Raw genomic sequence first — 23,053 nt, forward strand, 5'->3', positions numbered from 1 at the left:
CTTGTAGTTCCTTTCTTAATACTCCATATATGCTTACATTTGGGGTATACAAAGGAACTGGGGTTCTCAAAGCATAATCCACAGTTCATGGGAATTAAAATCACCTGATGCATGTATTAAAAATACAAGTTCTCAGGCCCCTCCTTCACCAAACAAATTAAAATGAGAGGGAAGTAAGGAATTCTACAGTATCAAGCATGAGTTTAGAAGGCCTACCACTTGCTAAATGTATGGCTCTGAGGAAATTACAAAATACCTATGGAGAGCACTCAATTCTAACCTGCAAAATGGATGCTGTTAAAAGAATTAAACAAGGGAGTTCTCTGGTCGCCTAGTGATTAGGCTTTCACTGCCAAGCTGGCCTGGGTTCAATCCCTGGTTGGGGAACTACAGAAAAAAACAGAGGGGCATTAAATGTGTAATTCAATGCCTGGCTCAGTTAGTGCTCAGTAAATGATAACAATTGTTATTAGAATGCTACGCATCTAGGTTTAAATAATTGTTTTGATATGAGAATTAAATCTGATATAACACATTAATCATTGGTAAAAAGTTAAGATTCATTTTTGCAAAATTGGAGAATTACATAAATGGAGCTAACCATTGATTCTAACTAAACAGTGATACCTTTGGTAAGGGAGTATTAAAAAAAGTAAGTGAAAACTCATTAATATAAGCATTAACAATAATTTAATAGTTGTAGTTTCAAAGACTTTACAATAGTTTTTATTCTCAAGTTTACAAGTAGTGTTAACATTAGACAAATGGTTCTCAATCTTCTTGGTCTCTTAAAAATAATATTAAGGACTCAGAATAGCTGTTTTTGGTGGGTTATATGAATTGAAAACATTATAAAAGGTACATTCCTTTTGCAAAATATTTTCATTTTCAAATGCATGCAGTTTAGCCTTCTGAGACTTACATACATAGGGAAAACAATGTTAATTCTGTTTTCCAAATGAAGAAGGCAATGCAGAGATTGTATTTAAGGTTAAATGACTTGTCTTAGAACCACAGGTCAGTAACTCAGAGATGAGATTTGAACCTAGGTATTCTGATTCTGAATAGCACAATTATGGGATAGTTACTAAATGAAGTAGTATCAGGAAGATCTCCTGGAGAAGGGAATGGCAAACCACTCCAGTATTCTTGCCTGGAGAATTACATGGACAGAGCCTGGCGGGCTACAAACCATGGGTCTCAAATAGTTGGACATAAACTGAACGACTTAACACTTTCACTTTACTTTTCATTGTCACTGTGACAGTTAAGTGCCCATGTCTAAAGTTAAGGTGGGTCTTATGAAAGGCATGCAGACAGCAGAAAACACTTAAATGTATTCTGCCTTTCCTTTGTATGCTTTCTGGCTTGATTCTGATGGGAATCTGCAGGCAAACTGTGTATTTAGGATTCTCAGTGTAAAGATGTGGGGAAAAAATGCAGAGGAAATGGTCATTAGTAGAAATGCAACATGTTAAGGAATATGAAGAGTTGAAAGAACATTTTCAAGTCAAAGAGACTGGAGGAAACTCTAAAAATGGTTTCACTGCAGATTTGCAAGGAGGTCTTTCCAAGAATTTGTCCTCAGCAGGAAATCCTTTCTGTCTTGTCACTTTAGCAAAGCTATGTTATAACTAGCAGAGCTATATTATAACTACCCTTAAACCAGGCACCTGTCATGCTCCGCTTATCTTTGGCCCAAGCAGTTTTCACATCTTTGGATCATAAAATACCTTGCCTCACCTGCGATGACAAAATGAAGAATAAGTAACAGATGACCATCAGACCTCCTCCCTAGCTTCCCCTTTAGTAATCTCATGGACAAACTCTATGAACAAACTTGTGAACAGGATAACATCTAAGGGACTTCCCTAGGAGTACAGTGGTTAAGATTCCATGCTCCCATTGCAGGGGGCAGGTGTTCAACTCCTGGTCAGGGAATTAATATCTCACATGATGTCCTGTGACCAAAAAAAAAAAAAAAGACTGCCTCTAAAGAAAGATCACAAGAAGTCAACAAGACTACATGCAGTGGAGGATGGCAATGACTCTGATTCCTCATCTCAATGATTAACTGAAATTAACCGACCCCTTCTCCCCCCTTTATAAACCGTCATGGTTGAGCAGCATCTTCGGAATTGGTTTTGGCAGGGAGATTCAAGTCTGTCTTCTCCCCAGACTGTCAACTTTCTGATCAAAAGCAACTTTCCTTTCTACCAACACCTGCTCCTCAGGTATTGATTTTCAAGTAGCAAACAGTTGGACCCGAGTTTAGTAACAGATTATGATGAAAATTAGTTAAGTTTAACATTAGTAAGTTTAACACAAGATAGTCAAGCCTCACAGAGCAATTTCATGTTCTTCTTGTAGTTTACCAGCAACACTGTTCTTTTTATGAGGAAATAAACAGACATCATTTTCAGAAATCAGCATTTTGTTAGATGGTAGGAAGGTAACTGGTACTTTGCCTCCAGTTAAAATGGAGGTGAGTTATGAAATTCTTTTGATGATAGAGAAATACAGTTTGGTGAACCATGGAATGGAAACCATTTCAAACAGAGGAGCAGAAAGAAAATGTTTAATTAGTAAAACCCCACTACATTTAGTCACAGATTAAATGCATAAAAAGAGTGAAATAAACTGGATAAATTTCCACTTCCTCTGTTAATGTCTATTTATATGTTAAGAAATTATCTCACTGATTTTGTATTTATTAACTTACTTGACAGCCTGGTAATCCAGTATCTCTGCTGTACAAGGAAAATGAGCCTCTCTCTGACGTTTTTCCTGTAAAACAAAGAAAGAAACTTTTTATATAAAAATCTTCGATGACTGACACACAATCAATTCAACTTCTAGACCATTTATGAGAACAAATGATAAACAAGAATATAAAACCCAATAAACAAAATATGAATAGCTTACTGCCGTTTCAGTCATGTGACAAAACGAAAAAAAAAATTCAAAAGAATGGGTATCTATACAGCCAACACTATGATCCATATACCTACAAGTGAGCATAACGTTTTCCCATACTTGCTTCAGATTCAACATCTTCCCCCTCTCTCTCCAAAATTAAAACATTATCGATATAGTGCACATCTTACCCCCAGCCTCAAAGGTAACCACTACCATAAAATTAGTACATGATTCCCATGTATATTTTGAATCTATTAGCATATATTTATGTACTCAAACAATACACATTACTATCTGTGTTTAATACATTTAAACAGATGGGATTACATGGTACATAACCTGAGATATACATTAAAGATAAGACATCTAGTTCATTAATTTTTGCTGCTATAAAATGTCCCAATATACAAATAAAAAGCACAGTTGATCTATTTTCCTACTGAAAAACAGAAAAATAGTTTCTACTTTTTCTGTTGTTATCATGAAGAGTGCTTAAATAAATATCCTTGTACATACTGTATACATACAGAAGAGTTTCTCAGGATAGACACAAAGAAGTGGAACTGCTGGATTAAAGGATGAACACATTCAACTATGCATTATACCCTTCTCTGAAGTTTTCATGCAGATGTATACCCTTCCCAGAAAAGAATAAGAATTCCTGTTGGGATTATATCTGCAGTTCCAAAGCTGATGGCCAAGTGTCAGGAATGGTATAGGCCAGCTCTAGAGGGAGAGCAGATGTCCCAAAGTGCTGACAACTGACAGCAGTGCTAATTTGCTTTTTAATACACAGGAGCTTAGTAGGTTTAGTAAAGTGAATTTTCAATTAACGTATAGTTTTAAACCAAACGGTCTCTCACAAATAGACACATTGCTTAAAAAGATTTCTGCAAGGATCACAATTTGATGTTAATATCAAAGATGGCAATACAAATAAACAATGATAATGGAAGAGCTGATTCTTTTTCTCTGTTTCAAAGTATAAAAAAAAAAATAAATCTGACAAGTTACCAAAAATATTTAAAGTTACTGAGGCTATATGAACTTCACCATAACTGTACACTACACAATGAGATACTGGCTCGTGATTATATAAAACTATAGTTTATTAATTAAAAAAAACTCCGCACGTAGTTGACATGCTCAAAATTGTTTACTGATATGGTACACAATTTTTTAAAAACTTAAGAGATGTATGTATTCATATTTGATCATTTTCACTGATGTATGCATGCTACTGACCTACTCAACTGGCCAACTGATACAGAAATCTTAGAACTCTGAACTTGGCATCTACTGAACCTTCAGATACACAAAACAATTCTTGTAATAACAAAGCAAGTTACTAGAAAATACTTTAATAATTAAGGATATAATTTGTGCGCCCATTAGAATATGTCTTAAGACGCACTTACTGTTTACTACTGATGAAGTACCTATTACAGGCCAACACATAAAAATTATGTGATTTATGAAAACAGGTTAATTAATGTGGTTTATTTGCCTCATTCTCACCACCAAGTAATATGCTCTATATAAAGAATTTTAATTGGCAAAATATATGAAATTAAAAATGAAAACATCTGTAACTCTTTAAATATATCCTTTACAAGTAAGACTACTTATACAAATCAAGATAATATTTTGCAGTTTTGGATTCTACATTTCAGCTCTTGCAACCTGCTTCACGAAATTCTTAAAGGATTATATATTTTCAAGTCTGACACACACCCTTCCCTGTTCAACCAAGATGATGTCATATACCTAGCAGGACAGAACTGGGAGACAGTAACATTTTAAACCAATACCATAAAGTTTAAAAAAAAAAAAAAAGACTGCTCCAATGACTTGTCATTCATGACAATACACTATCAACTTATTATTAGTTCAAATATTCACTAAGTGCTTTTTACCTTGCAAATTCTTCCTTATACATTATTTCAAACAGTAAAGACTTTAAACAACAACTGTTATACTTTCACTCAACTGTACTAGTAAGGATTTTTTTTTTTTCAAATTGTTGAGGTGGACAAGGAAACAGGATGAGAGATATTAGGTCTTTTTTTAAAATAAAGTACAGATTTCAAATGCAATCTTAATATCTGTGTGGAAGCTACCCATTAGATAAAGACTGTTTAAAAATAATGTCAAGTTTTAAAATTTACTTCCTGTACCTATTTAAATTTCTAAACTTCTTTCTTTCACAGAGGATATTCAAACCAGAGAGAATGAAAGTCATTTAATATTAGCCCATAACATTTCTAAGTAAAGTCTCCTCTAAATAGGAAGTAGGGAGCTTGTTTTTAAAATGACACTTATCCTATTCAAATGAGATTCAAAATGTAAATACATTTTTTAGCTCACCTTTAACTTGTTAAAACTATTTAATTCTTAGGGACTTTAGAAATCTGGGTACTCCTGAAATATAACAACACATATCATGTCTGAGATTTAAAAGGCAATAATCTTTAATTCTTACAAAATTACTTTTCACAAGAACACTCTTCAAGAATAAAATGAATCTTGTCTTTTTATTTTATCTTAGATGTCTGATAAAGAACAAAAACTTCTGAATACAATTTAAGAACTACTAGTAACAACATATATCTCATTTCCTTTGAAATACCTATTAAAAATATTACCAAGATTTTACTGAGATATTCTAGTAGAGGGGTTTATTTGTGTGTAGGTATGTATGAACCACGGCCCTCTTTGGCATAACTATTCTTCATTTTTTTAAAAAATAATGCCACTCTTCTCACTTTTTTTTAATCATAGTCTATTATTTTTTAAATTTATTTATTTTAATTGGAGGCGAATTACTTTACAATACTGTAATGGTTTTGCCATACATTAACATGAATCAGCCATGGGTGTACATGTGATCCCCATTTTGAACCCAGAACTAACTCTTCAGAATAATGTTTTTAAAAGTACAAAGCAAGATATATACTATTAAAAGTAATCGAATAAGTTATTAAAATATTAAACAAATGTGCTGCATAGTAATACCTTATTAACACATTAAGTACATGATCTAGAAGTAGGCCTATTAACAATGGTAATTTCAAATCACAAATGATAATTTAAGATATCTGCAACAACTATATTATGCTATGAGAATATCTGTCCTTTTGGTGACAAAAATCATAAATACTATCAGCTCTGTTTTGCTACCCTCATTCAAGGAAATTCCTTATTAGCATTCCTCATTTAAGGAAATGCTAAATTTCACTTGGAGACTGGGAAAATAACAATTCTTTTCCTGTCCAAGTTCACGGATTTTGTTTCCATTTTGAGAGTCTCTGGACTCACTTTAAGAACCCCAACACTAGTGGAAGAAAAACATATTATTGGAAGATATACATTTATATATATATTTGTATATCGAGCCCAACACATATTTCATAAATATTTTGTGTGCAAAAGCTTTTTATTTAGACTTGCACGGTATATTATACATTAATCAGCCTCAGTATTTTCTGACCCCAAACAGAAATGTTCAAGACATGACAGAAGATTTTGAATAATTTGGATAGGATTTATAACTACTATTCAAGAGAAAGCAAATTACTGATTCAAGAAATTATTTTACCCAGGTGTTTGTGAAAGATATATAAGCTATTAGAAACAGAAATCATTACTGTAACAAATTTTCTTGGATAAAAAAAAAAAAATTCTAAGTCATCTTGTTCCCTAGGAATAACATACATGTTTTAACAGCGAGCTGAAACTCTCCACTGCTTGCCTAAACTCCAGAAACACAAACTAATGTTAATATTAGTTTATAAAGAACTCTTCACAAGATCGTTTCACCTACATTCTTTTGGCACAGGACATAATCAGCAGTCAAGCTGAGGCTGAGAACTGACAGGCAAGTTTACCTTTCCATTCCTCCCCAGCCCAAGCACAAATATGCAGGAGTTGACTAGATAGAAGAATCTGAGTTTGATGAATTCCATCAAACATTTATGGGTTAATCATTCTGAGAGAGAGCCTGTGCCCTTAATAGGTGTCAACAAGCAGAAAAGCTTATAGCCTAACTGGATGAAAAGCAAGTTTCAAAATTAAGGTCAGGTGTCTTGAGATCCAGATCCAAAACATACTGGGTGGTTCTAGAGGAATGGACAGAGAATTGTCTGGGGCTGACACAATCCATAGACCTACTGAACAAGGAAGGAGAGTCATATTCAAACCTGAATGAAGTAACAGACACCATCTGGTAATACTCAGGGCTTCCCTGATAGCTCAGTTGGTAAAGAATCCCCCTGCAACGTAGGAGACCCCGGTTCGATTCCTGGGTTGGGAAGATCCGCTGGAGAAGGGATAGGCTACCCACTCCAGTATTGGGCTTCCATTGTGGCTCAGCTGGTAAAGAATCCGCCTGCAGTGTGGGAGCTAACTGGAGGAGGGCATGGCAATCCACTCTATTATTCTTGCCAGGAAAATCTCATGGACAGAGGAGCCTGGAGGGCTACAGCCCATAGGGTCACAAAGAGTTGGACACAGCTGAAGTGATTCAGCAAGTAGAGATGAAACCACCCACCCATTTTACAGAAGGATCTTCTGAGCACAGAAGAAGTGTCTTCTGAGCAGGTGGCCCATTATAGCCTTTTAGGCAAGTGACTTTCAAACAAAAGGGGTCTGGGAAATAAGCTGTATTTTGCCCTACATAAAGCTTAAGCGTTGTCAGATTGGTTTTCACTTAGACCCAGATCACGCTATCTGTAGGCTGTGAGAACAATCAGTCTCAAGGATAAAAGCGATATGCACTGATTGAGATAAGTCAATCAAACACCTCAGTAAACTCTAAGGGCAGAGTTGAACACTTTTTCTTTACTGAAGGGCTGAAGAATGAAAATCTAGCTAATCTTCGGAGTTTCTAGTGTGATGAGAACCAAATATAAAACAGAAGACCCCATCTTTCATTGCAGACAGTCACTGATTTTTTTTTCAAAAGCAATTAAATGCTGTTTCCCCCTAATCAGCAAAAGAGAAAAAGGAAAAAAGGAGTAAAAAGGTACAGACTGAAAACACAAAACGGCAAAGAGACAAGGAAAGGTAAAAAGACACAACAAAAGAGAAACAAGGAAATGTGCCTTCCTCTACACCTCTACTGGAATTTAATTATGCCGTAACTGCAGTCCAGAATACACTGGCTTTTTTAAACAGTCATACTACCTTGTTGGGCACAACTTAGACTTTTAAAAAAAGAAAGCTGAAACACTGTTAAACCAAGCCTTCCTATTCTGTACTTATACAAGTGATTTTTCTAGATGTAAATGCAGGATTCATTTCCTTTAACAGTATTTATTTATTTTTTTTTAAATCTTTATTGAATTTGTTACAGTATTGCTTCTGTTTTATGTTTTGGTTTTTTGGCCAAGAGGCATGTGGGATGGATCTTAGCTCCCTGACCAGGGATCGAGCCTGCGTCCCGTGCGTTGGAAAGCAAAGTCTTAACCACTGTGCAGCCAGGGAATTCCCCTTTAACAGTATTTAAAATTTCATCGTTGACTCGTCATATTACCTGAGCCTATCTGAATTTACGCTAAGTACTTGGAAGCCCCAGAAAAGAGAGGTAGGAAGAACAAGACCAGAAATTTCTAACGCTTACTCCACTTCAAAAATTGAAGGCATGTCCACTCCCAGAGGAGTGGAGGAAAGAGCTGAAATGACAGGAATCCTCTTGGCAGGTCATTTATGTTGGTGGAATGCGCCACACCCAGTTTTGGGAACGCTGGTTTAAAAGGGTTCAGATTTTCAGCTGGGTAAAAGTAAACTCCAATTTTGGAAACTCCGTGAAGTGCAGGTGAATTAAAGGACACCTACATCATTTCTCAGTAATCGTGAATACTAAATAAGACCACATGATCTTTCCCAGGATCAGAGATTAATTTTTCAGTGAGACTTCAGAGGTTACCTACTCCAACTCCTGCCCAAAGCAGTACTACTTTGAACATAAAGAGTGTCATTGAAAAAAAGGTCCATGATGATTGCTTTCTATTTTGTATCATTCACAGTTTAAGAATAACACTAAAAAGCCAAAGTGGGGGCTGTTGAGGGATAACACTCAGAAAATAGAATTTCCAACAGTGAAATAAAAACTGTGCAGAAAATAATACAACATTCCAGTTTTTCTTATTTGTAAAGAGATGTGTGGGACAATTAGCTCTTTTGTTGCAAATTCGTTTATTAATGCAGAAGACCTAAAAATAGACATTTTTAGCAGTCAAGTTACTACTGGTGAATCACAATGAGTTCATGTTTATTGGACATTCAGGTATTTTACTCTAAAACGATCATTCACAATTTTGCTCACTTTTTTCCTATTAGATTGTCTTGCTGATTTGTAGGAATATACATATTTCATACAAGACATTTTACTGTATCTATATATTTTATGTAGATTGCCCATTCACTCTCATAATGGTGTCTTTTGACAAACAGAAATTCTTCATTTTAACATAGTCCAATCTGTCCATCTTTCCCTATATGATTAACATTCTTTGGTGTGTGCGCTATTTAAGAATCTCTGCTATTCCAAGGTTAGAAATCTGTTTCTCTATGCTTTCTTTAAAAGCTTAATCTTTCACACACTTAAATCAGACTTTGGTTTTTGTGTATGCTGGTAGAAGGCCAAGGAACAACTTTTTTCTATTGGGATATCCAATCGACTTCAGAACTGCTCTACTGAAGATGACCCACATCATTATCCTCCACATCCATCACTGGGGCTGCTGTGTGGAGAATACACTATGAGGGAGCAACTGTGAAACAGGAAGACCACTTAGAAGACTACTGGAATAAGCCAGATGAAAGCTAGGGATGGCTTTCATTGTTCTGACCAATGAGGGAGGTACTATTAAATCCCCATTTCACTAATGAGGAAAAATAATTTGCCCGAAGTCAAAGAATTGAAAGATCTACAATGCAGGGTTGTTTGACACCAAATTCTTAACATTCTTTTATACTACCCTACTTTCCAGTGGAGGTTTAGGACACACTTCTTATATTCTGATCATATATGCAGACACTTGGCAGATCCCAAATATATGATTTTTTTTTCTCTTTTGAGCCCTCCAAGCAGCTTCTACCAATCAACTGATTTAGCACTGGATGTGAAATGTATTCCTAATGAAAAGAGGGACCAACAACAAATCATCTCCCAAATGACTGGCAGCAAAGCCCAACTACTCCCAAGGTTGGCTCTGGATATGAGAACAATGCAGTTATGCTGGTTTCACTCAATTCCTTTTAGTTCTCACAAAGAGTACATGATGATGTTACTCTTGCTTGAAGTGCCTTTTAGAAAAATATTTATTCTTTTCATGTCTTTCTGGGCCTCAGTTTCATATCTCTAAGAATAAACAAGTTGGACAATATTAGAGGTTGCATGAAAACATCCTGCAAGATTGTTCTGTGTGGCCAATGAGGGGATTTGTTTGTGTGTGTGTGTGTTTTAAATAATTAAAAAAAATCAACTGCTATGCCAGCCAAGAGAATACAACTTGTGGAACACTCCTGTTTGGGGGGATGTAACCAACTCCCTGAAGTTAGGTCTTTTAGGGAACTGCTCCACCTGCTGTGCTCTACAATTCAGGGCTGCTTTTGCACTGAGGCCCACTTGCTCCAAAATATGTGACAGAGTATGGTGCGAAAAGCAAAGCACAGTCCTTCCTGGGAGACAGGGCTTTACTGCTGATCAGCTTGGGCTCATGAACTCTCCCGCTGCTTCGCTGAACCTTCCATAGAGTATGCAGCAGTGTAGGACTCTTCCACTTTCTCTTCTTCACTCTCAATGTCTTGAGGTTGCTGTCACAATTTGCTGACCAGCTATTACATGCAAAGTACTGTGAAAGGTGCTTTACTTACACTGCTGGAAACACTGCTCGTTTTATTTTTCATCTTACTAGATATCTTGTTAATACCAAGGAATCACTGAAGGAAGCTGTGAGATATGACAGTAAATTTTCAGGATCTCTCAATCTACAGGTTTCTAGAAACCTGCCCCAGTTGTATGTACTCTTTTCCTACCAATGCGTGCCGTCTCTTTAGGTGTATTTGACTCTTTGCGACCCTATGGACTGTAGCTCGTCAGGCTTCTCTGTCCATGGAATTCTCCAGGCAAGAATACTGGAATGGGTTGTCATGCCTTCCTCCAGGGGATCTTTCTGACCCAGGAATTGAACGCACACCTCTTTATGTCTCTTGCATTGGCAGGCAGGTTTTTTACCACTAGCGCCCCATGTGAAAGTCACTCAGTTGTGTCCGACTCTTTGCAACCCCATGGACTATACAGTCTATGGAATTTTCCAGGCCAGAATACTGGAGTAGATAGCCATTCCCTCTCCAGGGGTCTTCCCAACCCAGGGATCGAACCCAGGTCTCCTGCAATGTAGGCAGATTCTTTATCATCTGAGCCACGGGAAGCCCAATAATATTTTTATGAGCAAACGACCACAAAAAGAGATATTATGGAAGATGTAGCTGGCTCAATATTTACTTCTGCAGCAGTTTAGTGAGTACTTGAAAATTTCCAACAAAGTTTAGTAATTTCAATGAATAAATACTACTCAAGAAATAATTGTTGACTTCACAAGTAATAGCACAAATTAGAACAAATGGTTTCCCTATTTGCCTGAAAGCCAATATTATTTCAAGTTCATTCAGGCCCTCCGATTTACATTCAAATTCAAAATCTATTAAATAAAAAACTCCATCACCGTATCTTATTTTTTTAAAAAATCTTTATTTATTTGGCTGTGTTGCATCTTAGTTGTGGTATGTGGGATCTAGTTCCCTGACCAGGGATCGGCCCCAACCGCCCTGCATTGGGAGCTTGGAGTCTTAACCACCGGACTAACAGGGAAATCCCTATCTAGTTTCAATGAGCAGCATTAGACTATTTTTCTTAAAAGATAAAGGCTTAACCTAGAAAAAGAATTCCTGGATATGTCAAAAATTACCTAGATCAACACTGTTGTTCAGTCACCCAGTTGTGTCCAACTCTTTGTGACCCCATGGACTGCAGCACGCCAGGCCTCCCTGTCCCTCACCATCTCCTGGAATTTGCCCAAGTTCATGTTCATTGCATTGGTGATGCCGTCCAGCCATCTCATCCTCTGACGCCCTCTTCTCCTTCTGTCCTCAATCTTTCCCAGCATCAGGGACTTTTCCAGTGAGTTGTCTATTCACATCAGATGAGCAAAATACTAGAGCTTCAGCCTCAGCACCAGTCCTTTCAGTGAATATTCAGGGTTGATTTCCCTTAAGATTGACTGGTTTGATCTCCCTGCTGTCCAAGCAACTTTCAGGAGTCTTCTCCAGCACCACAGTTCAAAGGCATCAATTCTTCGGTATTCTGCTTTCTTTACATTCCTGCTCTCACAACAGTATATGACCACTGGAAAAACCATAGGTTTGACTATACGGACCTTTCTGTCAGCAGAGTAATGTCTCTGCTTTTCAACACACTGTGTAGGTTTGTCATTGCTTTCCCACCAAGAAGCAATTGTCTTCTGATTTCACGGCTGGAGTCACCTCCCACAGTGATTTTTGAGCAAAAGAAGAGAAAATCTGTCACTACTTCCACCTTTCCCCCTTCTATTTACCATGCAGTAATGGGGCCAGATGCTATGATCTTAGTTTTTTTTTTAATATTTAGTCTTAACTGACTCTTTCACTTTCCTCCTTCACCCTCATCAAGAGGCTCTTTAGTTCTTCACCTTCTGTTACTATCAACATTATGTTTCAAAATATTTCAATAAATACATCATGAGAGATTTTCTATATTTAGTTTTCAAAGAAACAATATAAAATCCTTACACAGGCAAATCTAAATATCTGGGCACAAATCTGAATTTGGTCACTATTCTATGAGGAGAATATCTTCCTCCCCCTTGGGTATCTTTGAAAACTCATTAATTACCTAACTCTTTTACATACAGAGACACTTTTCCTCTCTTCTTGTGGAAGAACACTACCAAAACTGTCATTCAATTTGAATCATACTAACCACCTGGAGAAACACAAAATACTGTCCTACAGAATGGGAAAATCTGTAATGCCTTTGGGTATATCTAAGCAGAGACTTAGGAATTCTGACTGCTGGATTCATATCTTGGCTCTTGTTTCTCTCTCACTCAGTGAACTGGGCAAGTTACAAGTCACTGAACATCAATGGCCCCAACTCACTCTTTCAGTAAAGCTAGTTCAGTAACATGTACTTCACACAGTCCTGTACGATTTAATTAAGGCTTATAAAGTAGTTGCAAATTCTTATCTGAAAGAACCTAGCACAATGCTAAATATTATAATCACAACCTTCATTTTGGAAGCAACCTCTTTAAACTCACGGGAAGAAAAAAGAGCCTAAAAAGGAACTCAGACTAACAAATTTTTTTTAAAGGGAAGGAAAGAGAGAGAGGGTTTTTAACATAAATGCTTGCCTATTTTCTTCACAACAATTTGTTTAAGTATTATTGGCTAACATTTGTGCCAAGCACGCTGCTGACTACATTGAAGATATTTAAATATCTAGTGCCAACAAGCACAGCTGCTGGACTCTCTATGCCCTCCTCTTGTTCACTCTGTGCCAAATTACTCACACAGCAATGAATGATGAGGCAGCAGCATAGGAAAACGCCAAGTGTGAGTGAGATTAGTGATAAACCAGAAGATCCCTACAGAGGTCAGTGATTAGCAAGTTCCCAGTTGTAATCACTTTTCTAACCCAGTCTTTACTCATCATTTTATTCCACCTTAACTCTGCATCAGCTTCTAGTGACAGGCATCAAACTATAAGTGTCTTCCCAATTAATCCTGCAGAACTGCTATGGTACCAATAAAGGATCTCATTATCCTTGATAAGAACACACTGTCAGACCTGGGCAATTTGAACAGGCTTCAGAAATGACTTTTTGCAACTAAACCCGAGAGAAAGTAGTCCGGGACACAAACATTCACCAGTCCAGCTGTTCTTCCCATGCTCTCTATCCCTCCTCCTAAAATCAGATTCACAAATTAAACAAATAGGCAAGGATGAGAGTTTGCTTTTCAGTCACTGGAAAGCTGGAAGACAGAATATTAAAATGCAGGATTCAATATGAGAGGGTAGAAACTGGGACTGAATGAACACAGTAGAAAAAGAAAACATATTGATTAATTTTAGTCCCTTATCAAAACTTTCTAGACCATTTCATGGTCCATTTCAGAATCCATATCAAGGTATTCACTACAGGTAGCTCAAAATCTAAACTCCACTTCTCTCAGAGATGTTACTTAATAATTACCTATCTAAGTTGTATCTGAAAATATATTCATATCTATATCACACTGTTGCTTTTCCTTAGATTCAGATTTTAAACGTGTTTCTTCATTTCTCCAACCTCATGAAGTTTACAACTTAAATACAAAGATACTTCATTTTTTAAATAATCCAACAAATTATAGAAACAGGAATTATCTCTCTTCACCTTTGGCTGCGTTTCAGGAGAAAACATGGTAAATATGTATTCTCTAAAAACAATCAAGTAACCATAGTATCCTAATGTTTATTCCATTTCTTAAATGAAGAAGGATTCAAAATTATTCAATTGATGCTTTACAACTTTCCAGCCAATTCTACTGAGCCAATCCTTCAACACACCTCAATCTTGTCTACTCCTCTTACTCCAAAAATAAAGGAAAAAAAGAGAATCAGGTAAAAATCACATCACCAAAAAACTGGGCTGGGGGAAGAGAGAATACAGCATGTTATCAAATTATCTTGGTAATCACATATGGAAATTTCTTACATATAGAATGATAAAACATTAAGCTCCTTATTGTTAATTCCTGTGATTTTCTCACACGTTTCTGTATTCTGGCTGTTTAATTTAAACCATGACCTTAACCAGGCAAGGTCAGTGTCTGAGTCTATTTTTTATGGCACCCAGGGACCAGAAGGCAGATGCCACTTGTTCAGGGAACACTGGTCTGGAATTCAAGAATTGTTTTGTTTGCATGCCAGGAACAGATTCTACTCCAAGGCTCTATCTATGGCATACAGCCACGTGGAGGCAGAGAGACAGTTTAAGAGAACCATGCTCTAAAATAGCAGATAATGAATGACTGTTAATTAGCTAGTTTCCCTTGACAGCAAGAAATGGAATTTAAAAAAAGGAACTAGTCAATGGAACTGCTACCATGTACCAACTATCTAGTCAGAAACAGGGCAGTGAAAAGAAACGAGCACGGAAGTGAGAGCCAGGAGGGTCCTGTCTTTGTGTGAACTAGCAGTGTGACACGCATATGTCATTAAACCTCCCCAGGAATCAGTTTCTTTACCTAAATAAAGGAGTGGAGGTGGGACAAGTTTGGACTGGATGATCTCTAGTTCAATAGCCTATGAAACTGACATCCTCATCTACTTTGCTATCAATCAGGCACTCTCTTGTGACAGAATGTAAATTTGGGTACTGTTGGCACTAAAAGGAAGACAAGCTGCTAAAAAAATTTAGGGACTTATGTAATAATGATGACGTGCAGTTATAAAAATGAATTATATAGGCAGTTCATCATACCTCTGTTTAGTATACTTTGATGTATTTAGATTGTGAAAAGTTGGTATTTGACTGTAGGAAACTGAAGTTACTATACTCAGGATTATTAAGACTTCATCCTACTCAGATTAATAAAAACTAAATGGTAATATAACTTCTCATTAGGGCTGAACATTCTCCACCTATACACTGTAGGAAGGTAAACACATTTTGTACACCACAGAAAATGTACAGATATGGAGCAACCGAAAGGAGACTATTTTCTTGAAACAGAGAAAGCCTCAGATAAAGCCTTAAATCCCTTTTATGGTCTACTAAGATTTAAATAAGGTTCTTGCTACATTTGGGTAACTATGAGGGCAGAGTATGAGACATTTCAGTTTTCAGAGTGGCCTCCAGTACTGTAATTTATGGCCATCCTACCTTTGTCAAAAGTCTGAAAACAGGTAAAGGTTTGCCTAATACTCTCAATAGGATATAATCCAGAGTTCATTTGTGAGTCAAACAACTCAAAATAAGTTTCTTTCAAACACTCCGACTCATAAATGGCTATACAAATCAATTTAAATTACTCACAGTATGTAAAACATTTGTTGAAGGGAGAACAAAGAAATTAAAGAATAAATGAAGTAAGGAAAATAAGTGGGGCTTCCTGGTAGCTCAGTTGGTAAAGAATATGCCTGCAATGCAGGAGACTCACTGCAATGTAGGAGAACTGGGTTCGATCCCTGTGTCAGAAAGATCCCCTAAAGAAAGAAATAGGAACCCACTCCAGTATTCTTGCCTGGGAAATCTCATGGACGGAGGAGCCTAACGAGCTACAGCCCATAGGGCTGCAAAGAGTTGAACATGACTTAACAACTAAACCACCAAAAGGAAAAAACGTAATAATGAAGAAGAGCAGGTATGGGGAAGTGGTGAAGAACAGAGACTCTGGATGCAGGGTAATTAGGTCACTCCACTTCTTACTAACACTGTTACCTAACTTCTCTATCCCTTAGTTGCCTCAATGCTGTAATGGTATAATAAAATTTTACTTCACTGAGTTTTTTGAGGATAAAATGTATTAACACAAAACGTGCTTAGAATAGGGAAAAACACAAGTGCTAATTAAGTATGAGCTACTATTTTAAAGAAAAATATATTGACTAAAAGACCCATAATATTTAGGATATTTACATCCTAATATCCTATCTTAAATATCAGTGCTTGAGGAAAAAGTCTTAAATAGAGGAGAAAAAGAAGGTAGATTCCTGGGAAATAATTTAAATGGAACTAGTAGAAACTTTCAAAGGTTTTCAAAATTCTTATGCCTTTCATTTCATTCAGTCATTAAAAGCTAATGGCTTCACTCTTTCCTTAGTATTAATGAATGGGAAATTCTCTAGCACAATTTGCACACTGGGTCACAAACAATAAAGTTTCTGTTCAACAACTGAATAAAGAGAACGATGTAGCAAAAAAAGCATGCAACGCATGAAAAAGGTGATAAAGAGTTTGAAGAGATATGAAAGCATAAAAGGACATACTACAGTGGATTTTAACAGAGTGGTAGATTCTGCAACGTAGAGGATACGTGGTAGATGTAGTCCTTTACCTGCTTATTCCTTTTTTCTCAGGAGCTGGGAAAAATGGTTATGGGAGATTACCTTGGTTTTAAGACACTGGTTCAACAGAGCTTGGTTGCTGTCTGAAGCTCATATGAGACAGAGAAACAGACCATCTTTATTAGGAAAAAAGGAAGAATTAGCATTGTTGCACTGGAAGGAGGTTTACACAGTGTGTAAACAAATGTGATGCTTACTACAGACTGGATTTAAAACAGGCAGAGGAATCAGAGATCAAATGCCAACATTCGCTGCATCACAGAGGAAGAAAGGGAATTGCAGAAAAACATCTACTTCTGCTTAATTTGACTTCATTTAGTCAAAGGCTAAAGCCTTTGGATCACAACAAACTGGAAAAATCTTAAAGAGATGGGAATATCAGATCACCTTACCTGTCTCCTGAGAAACGTGTATGCAGGTCAAGAAGCAACAGTTAGAAACAGACATGGAACAACAGATTGGTTCAAAATTGGGAAAAGAATACATCAAGGCTGTATATTGTCCCCCTGCTTATTTAATTTATACGCAGAGTACATCATGTGAAATGCTGGGCTGCATGAAATACAAGCCAGAATCACGATTTCAAGGAGAAAGTTCAACAACCTCAGATATGCAGATGATACCAATCTAATGGCAGAAAGTGAAGAGGAACTAAAGAGTCTCTTGATGAGGGGAAAGAGGACAGTCAAAAAGCTTGCTTGAAACTCAACATTCAAAAACTAAGATCATGGTGTCCAGTCCCATCACTTCATGACAAATAGATGAAGAAACAATGGAAACAGTGACTGACTTTATTTTCTTGGGCTCCAAAATCACTGCAGACGGTGACTGCAGGCATAAAATGAAAAGATTTTTCCTCCTTAGAAGAAAGCTATGACAAACCTAGACAGAATATTAAAAAGCAGAGACATCACTTTGCTGACAAAGGACTGTCTAGTCAAAGCTATGGTTTTTCCAGTAGTTATGTACGGATGTGAGAGCTGGACCATAAAGAAGGCTGAGGGCCAAAGAACTGATGCTTTTAAATTGTGATGTTGGAGAAGATTCTTGAGAGTCTCCTGAATGGAAAGGAGATCCAATTAGTCAATCCTAAAGGCCATAAACCCTAAATATTCATTGGAAGGATTGATGCTGAAGCTACAATATTTTTGGTCACCTGATACAAAGAGATGACTCACTGGAAAAGACCCTGAAGCTGGGAAAGATTGAGGGCAGAAGGGATGAGACCACTGGATAGCATCCCCGACTGAATGGACAAGAGTTTGAGCAAACTCCAGGAGACAATGAAGGACAGGCAGCCTGGCATGCTGCGATCCATGGGGTCACAAAGAGTCAGACACAACTTAGCGAATAAACAACAACTACTACTTAAAGATTTTCATGTAGGGAAGAACCTATTCTTTAAAACATGTGCAAAAACACTATAAATTAGAGAATACTGCTGCTGCTAAGTTGCTTCAGTCATGTCCGACTCTGTGCAACCCCACAGACGGCAGCCCATCAGGCTCCCCGTTCCTGGGATTCTCCAGGCAAGAACACTGGAGTGGGTTGCCATTTCCTTCTCCAAATTAGAGAATAAAAAAGTAAAAAACCTTTTTTCCAATCTTTTCTTTCTCTGTGTGTTTTGACTATTTACATTTAATGTGATTATTGATATGGTTGGATTTAAATCTACCATTTTTGTTACTGGATGTTTTCTATTTGTCTCGTCTGTTCCTTCTTTTGTTTTTCTTCAGCCTGCTTTTGTATCAAATATTCTTTCTCGTCTCTACTACTTTTTTTTTAAGTGTTTGTTCTCAATTTACAATACCTATCTTTTTTAGAAAATATTTATTTTTACAATATATAACTGTAGCTAACTATCTACTTTCATGTAATAGTGTAAGAACCTTGTGGCTTCCCAGGTGACTCACTGGTAAAGAATCTACCTGTCAATGTATGAGATAACGGTTTGAACCCTGGTGTGGGAAGATTCACTGAAGGAGAAAATGGCAACCCACTCCAGTATTCTTGCCTAGGGAAATTCCATGGACAGAGGAGCCTGGTGGGGCGGTCCATGGGGTGCAGAGAATTGGATTCAACTGAGTGACTGAGCATGTACACACATACATAAGAACCTTACACAAGTGTACTTCCAAAATCCTCCCTCCCATCTTTTGGGTAATTGTTGTTATATCTCTAGCTTTTATATATTTTATATATACTACATATAGTATTACTATTTTTGCTTAGACATATAGTTATTTTATAGTGTGATTAAAAATGAGCGGACACATGCCTTTTGTATTTATTTTTTACCATTTTTGGAGTCTTGATTTCTTTGTATAAGCCATAAACCAAAGCTGGCCTTCCAGTTTTTCTAAATAAAGTTTTACTGGAATACAGCCATCATCTGTGGTGGTTGTGCTAGAGAGGCAGAGTTGAATAGTTGTGACAGAGACTGTCTCACCTACAAAGCCTAAAATATATGGTATCTGGTGCTTGACCAAAAAAAACTGGTGTAGATCTAAGTATCTGCCTGGTGTCGCATTCTCTATGCCTTAAGAACTTTGTTTAACAGTTACTGCAGCATAAGTCTGTTGGGAATTGATTCAGCTTTTCATGTATCTGTAAAAGATTTTACCTTGTCCTCACTGGGGAAAAAAAAAATCAATGGATATATAATTCTGGGTTGACAGGGTTTATTTTAACACTACAGCAATGTCTTACTTTCATGCTTGCAATTTTTCTAACAACAAGTCTACTGTACATTATTTTCATTGCTCTGTACATATATGGTTTTTCTGTCTCTGGTTGCCTTCAAGATTTCCCCTTCATTGCTGGTTTTCAGCAGTTGGAACACACTTCTAGAGGTATGTGTCCATGTTGTTTTTTGAAACCCTCTATGATTTTTTTTCTCTCTCCATCTCCATCCAAGACTTCGGTCATAGACTGACAACATCCCACAGATCTTTTATCACTTTTTTCTCTTTGTGTCTCAGTTTGGATTTATGTTAACCATACTCAAATTACTGATTTCTTTTGCAACTGTGTTAGCTATTGACAGTTCTGAAGGAATTCTTTATCTCTGATATCATGCCTTTTATTTCCAGCATTTCAATTTGACTGTTATTACCTCTATGGCTAAAAATTTTCCATTACTTTGTACATGTTGTGCACCCTTTCCCACTGGATTCTTTAATATGTTAACCAGAGGTACGGTAAAGCACTTGTCTGATAGTGCCAACAGCTGAGTCATCTTTAAGTCTCGTTCTATTGATTATTTTACCTCTTGACTGTGTGTGTGTGTGTGTGTGTGTGTTTTTTTTTTCTTTTCTTCTTAATGTTCCTGTCTCATAATTTTGACTGAACACAGAATGTCATATGTAGAAGAGTAGAGACTGAGGCAAATAGCATTTAGGCTTGGAAATGAGTGTGCCTATTCCAGGGTAAGGCCTTTAGTGTGAAAAAAACTAGTCAATCTAATCAGACGTTTAGCTGGGTGTGTGATGCTAAAGCTGAAACTCCAGTACTTTGGCCACCTCATGAGAAGAGTTGACTCACTGGAAAAAACTCTGATGCTGGGAGGGACTGGGGGCAGGAGGAGAAGGGGACGACCGAGGATGAGATGGCTGGATGGCATCATGGACTCGATGGACGTGAGTCTGCATGAACTCCGGGAGATGGTGATGGACAGGGAGGCCTGGCGTGCTGCAATTAATGGGGTCGCAAAGAGTTGGACACGACTGAGCGACTGAACTGAACTGATTGTTGTTGCCACCATTACCTTCACTTGACCAGAAGTGTCAACTCCCTCCAGTGATTGGCTGCTTCTGCCTAGTGTTTGGCATATGGCTGGACTCCTGTAGGATGTTCCTCGAGTTAGTTTTTCATTCTCAACTTTCAACAGATCCTATAAACCTGTGCTTCAGAGTGGAAGGATCTCTCCATGCTCTTGCCCCTTTCCCAGTAGCAGACTGCTGCTGCTTTTCTATCCTTCATCCTTTCCTATCTGTAAGAGCAAAACTCTGCTTTATATCTAAAGCTGACCTTGGGTTGGAATTTTCATCCCTCCCTGACAGGCAGGAGACTTGTACTTAGTATAGTATAAGTTCTTAGGTCTAAGAAGAGATTTTTGTCTTCTCTTGACCATCATGTGTCTTAGCTTATGTCCTTTGGGCAAAAGGCTTTGCTGCCCCACCCAAAGCAGCTAAGTACCTAGGATCCAGGGAAGCTGGCATGCCTTTCTTGCCTTGCCCATAATAATAGCTGATCAGCACCTGTAAGCCTGTACCATCAATAGGAATCTTCAGTCTCTTGCACTAACCCCAATCTTTCTTGTGAGTACTCAGTAGAGGTTTGAGGGGGAAAAGTTTGAGAATAAGTGTGAGGTCCCCTTTTGAACTGTTCTTCTGTTAGATGTCTCCAGTTATTTCAAACTAGTATGGTGCCAGCCCTTGGCCTTCTGTTGAACTTTTGCTGATTTCTCTTTCCTGCTTGTGTTGTGATACTTTATCCTTCTATGCTTTGCCACAAGTAATACCAGTTCATATATACCATTTCTCCTTGAAATTCAGGTCATACGACTGCCATGTAATTTCAGCTCACTGATGGATTAAAAAAAAGAGTTCTGTACTTTATTAGGTCCTTCCATTTTTTCTCATCAGTAACAGGGACAATGGGGGTTTCCCTGGTTGCTCAATGGCAAAGAATGCAGATGCAGGAGAAACAGGTTCAATTCCCAATACAGGAAGATCCCACATGCCATGGAGCAACTAAGCTCATGTGCCACAACTACTGAGCCTGTGCTCTAAAGCCCACATACCACAGCTACTGAAATTAGCGGGCCCTAGAGCCCATGCTCCCCAGCAGAAGCCACCACAATGAGAAGCCTGTGAGTTGAAACTAGAGAGTAGCCCCTGCTAGGCACAACTAGAGAAAACCTCACACACAGCAAAGACCCAGCACAGCCATAAATAAATAAAATTCTTTTAAAATGAAAAAGTGAAAACGGTAATGTGCTGGAGCTCTCTGTACCCTAAATAGAAATTATATATCGTCTAGCTTAATTTTGGCTCGTTTCCAAGTGTGCAAATTCATCAATCTTTTCTTTTTCAGTGAATAATCTGTTGTTAATCTCATCCAGTGTATTTTTCATTTCAGATATTATATTTTTCATCTCCAGGATTTTTTCTTTTTTATACCACTTGTTTCTACTCTTATCACATTTGTCTATATTTTTGAATTATGAAGCCCATTTACAACAGCTATTTTAATACCTTTGTTTGCTGACTCTCTATTGTTTATACGTGATGAGTTTTACTCCTGATTATAGAATTTAGTCTCCTGCTTCTTCTCACGCTTAACTTTTGCTTTGATGTCAGACATTTATGAAGTTCACATTTTGAGGTGCTAGATTTTGCTGTATTCCTTTAAACAATATTGGACTTTGTTCTGGTAAGCAATTAAGACACAGAGAATTAGGTTGCTTTTTTTCTAAGGCTGCCTTTAAGCTTTGCTCAAGTAGGTCCAGGAACAGCCTTTAGCCCAGGGCTATTTTAGCCTCACCAACACAATACCCTTCTGAGGACTCTACACAATGCCATTTAAGAAACCTTTCCACCTTGGTTGGCTGGAAGAATTAATTCTAGCTTTGTGCGACTTTCATGGATTCTCAGCCTATGCCTTTCATGATTCCTTCCTGGTTTCAAGTTAAGTTTACTCTCACACATGCACAGAACAGTATTTAGCCAAAAAACCCAAGGAACTCCTCTGCAGATCTCAATCCCTTTGTACTCCCTCATTCTGCCCTGCAAATTTGACCTACCTTGGCTTCCAGAATCCTTCCTTCCAGAATTCTTCGTCTCCTCAACTCAGTAGGACTATTGGATTCTGTCTGACTTCTTCTTCCAACTAATGTGGCCTAGAATATTCCTCCAGGGAGTAAAATGAGAACTGCAGGACTCACCTTGATTATTTTCTTTCTCTCAGTCACTGCCT

General features: G+C 37.5%; 1 protein-coding gene across 1 annotated transcript in view; it reads right to left on the reverse strand.

Annotated features, from left to right (window-relative positions):
* The window catches only part of TCF12 (transcription factor 12), a 402,539-nt gene that overhangs the window by 126,680 nt on the left and 252,806 nt on the right, over nt 1-23,053 (reverse strand). The window contains exon 6 of the mRNA XM_052646128.1: nt 2,723-2,787. Coding sequence (XP_052502088.1) covers nt 2,723-2,787 — 65 coding nt within the window. The remainder of the gene's footprint in view (nt 1-2,722; nt 2,788-23,053) is intronic.

This window comes from Budorcas taxicolor, chromosome 10, assembly GCF_023091745.1.
Source record: "Budorcas taxicolor isolate Tak-1 chromosome 10, Takin1.1, whole genome shotgun sequence".
Lineage (NCBI taxonomy): Eukaryota > Metazoa > Chordata > Mammalia > Artiodactyla > Bovidae > Budorcas > Budorcas taxicolor.